Here is a 2,354-nt window from a genome sequence, read left to right as displayed (position 1 = left end):
CTTAGCGGTGGTGAGTCTGACATAGTGGAAAAATTGCAAATCTTTTGCAAAGTAAACTTGTATGAGTGATGCAAAAAGAAACTTTTCAACAGGAGAAATGAGCTCCTGCACGCATTTAATAGGCGTTCCCTCTCGGGAGCGGCTACAGGAATGTGCATCGTTTTTAGAAGTGGAGAGGGCGGGTCTTCACGAAAATCCTGCATTATACCTTTACCTGTTTGTAAAAATCTTCAGGGCTTTGCTCTCAGCAACCTGAACATCTTTGAATCCCACAGTTCAATAGAACTTCCTGACACAGGTCATCGAGGTTTATTTAAAATGACACTTTGCTTCGTTAACATTCCATTTTTCAAACATCTACATAGAAAACCAGAAGCGTTGCAGCAGCAGAGATATATAACAAAAAATAAAAAAAAACCAACAGATTTTAAGCAATTTCTTTAAAAAAAAAAAAAAGAAGTACTAAAGAGTACTGAAATCAGCTCAGTCCAAAGAGTCTGGTTCTGAAGCAGCTTCACTGTAAAACATCAGGAAGTCTCCAGAATCCGACCCGATTCTGGTTTGGTTCCCCTGGAGATTCACTGCAGCTTTGATGACATCAGAGCTTCATGAGGTTCCAGCAGCTGAAAATCCCAGCGAGTCGCTCCGTCTGAACATCCAAACACGCCGCAGCCTCTCAGAGTTTCACCATACACCAGGTCAGATCACCAACGGCAGACGTCCAGCAGGCGAAGGTAGATTAAAACTAACCGCGTGGCGCCGCTGAGTCCTAACAGCCAGGATCTGGTCAGTCCTGAGGTTTGAGGAAAGCTTTCTTTGAGGTTTTCTCAGCCACGTTCTGGTTGACGTCGTCCCCGTCCAGCGCCGCTCGCTCGCGCTTTTTTGCAAACTTCTTCTTCAGGGTTCCCACCAAACTCTCGTACCTGAAACAGAAACAGGAAGCTGTGAGTCCAAGTGGACCAATCAGGAGCAGAGTTCCTGGAAACACAGCAGAGAGCTTTTAAAATTTAAGCAGAGAGTCTGACTGAAGCTGCAGAGATCAGCGCTTCCTCTCTGACTCTACGTCTGCCGACGGCTCAGGGAACAAACCCTCTGAAGCTGCAGGTTCTGATCATCCACATTTTTACCTCAGAGCCATTTCTTCATCTGTGACGTCTGTCTGCATTCGCCTCTCTTCCTCCTCCTCCTCTTCCTCCGCTTCATTTTTAGGATTCAGAGTCGCCATCAGTTTCTGGGAAGGAAGCAGAAGGTTCAGACTTCTGTCAGAGAGCAGAGCATTAATAAAAACCTAAAGCGATTCTGTGGAGGCTGCTGGTTCTGATCCGAAGGTACCGACCTCCACCTCTGGATTAAAGCCTTTGAAGGAGATGCGGCCGTAGAGCAGGTCCTCACAGGGCACCAGGCTCTTCTCCTCTATGATCAGGTTCCTGTAATAACATCCAGAATGAGCAGAGAACATCTTCAAGAAAACAGCAGCTGGATAATTTAAACGGGTCAGACAACCAGAACCTTTTTGGATGGAGCTTATTTGGACCCACCTATGAAAAGTTAAAAATAACCATTCTACAGGCGCCTCTTACATTTAAGGAAAGCAAAGCAGCGTCATAGAGCTGACAGCCCTGCAACAATACTCTTAAACAGTCAAAAATATAAATCAATTACATGTATTAAAATAAATGACTGAGGAACGGTTTGTTTTTGATCTTTAGATCTGGTCACATTAAGCAAACATTTGCATCTGATTTACTTTTTCCCTTCAGCCTCTTTCTCTAAGGTTTGTGCCAAACTGAGCATTTCTCTGGGATCCAATAGGTTTTTAAAACCTCAACAGAAAGAACATCTATTGTTCTCTAATAGCACTGCAAAAAATAACATCTAAATAAGTCATTTTTTCTTAAAATAACTGCATTTTATTTCTTGAATTGAGGAAGTGAGACACTTTGCCAATGAAACAAGACATTTTACAATAAAAAAAAGAAAACAATTACAGCATCTTATTTAAAGAGCATATTATGTAATTATTTTATTCCAAGATTAAAACAACTCATTCCATTGACAAATTATCTAATTAACCTACTCAAATTAAGGATAAATACACTAAATTTAAGACATTTTTACTATTTCTTGATTGTTTTTGCGGTGAGAAAATAAGCCTTTGAAATAAATAAACCTCAGCACTTATTGAAATCACATTTTAATAACATGGCCGATTCACACAAATCTACGGAGCCCCTCTGATGACATGGTCAAAAAAATGTTTTAATTGTGGCCACGAAGTAGTATTTCGCGGCCACGCAATAAGTTTAACGTGCGCACGAAAATCGCAAATCGCGCGCGCCTTAGACCTTAGAGAA

The 2,354-nt window shown here is 41.5% G+C and overlaps 1 protein-coding gene across 2 annotated transcripts in view; it reads right to left on the bottom strand.

Annotated features, from left to right (window-relative positions):
• Positions 1–294: 294 nt before the first annotated feature.
• Positions 295–2,354, bottom strand: part of mphosph6 (M-phase phosphoprotein 6) — a 6,770-nt gene continuing 4,710 nt past the window's right edge. For both annotated transcript variants that reach the window (XM_015398077.1, XM_015398076.1), the window contains exons 3-5: positions 1,337–1,427; positions 1,128–1,231; positions 295–923 (exon numbers count right to left, since the gene is read on the bottom strand). In XM_015398077.1, coding sequence (XP_015253563.1) covers positions 788–923; positions 1,128–1,231; positions 1,337–1,427 — 331 coding nt within the window. In that variant the 3' untranslated portion in view covers positions 295–787. The remainder of the gene's footprint in view (positions 924–1,127; positions 1,232–1,336; positions 1,428–2,354) is intronic.

This window comes from Cyprinodon variegatus, unplaced genomic scaffold (assembly GCF_000732505.1).
Source record: "Cyprinodon variegatus isolate N-32 unplaced genomic scaffold, C_variegatus-1.0 Scaffold910, whole genome shotgun sequence".
Lineage (NCBI taxonomy): Eukaryota > Metazoa > Chordata > Actinopteri > Cyprinodontiformes > Cyprinodontidae > Cyprinodon > Cyprinodon variegatus.
This window is presented reverse-complemented; position numbering and strand designations above follow the sequence as displayed.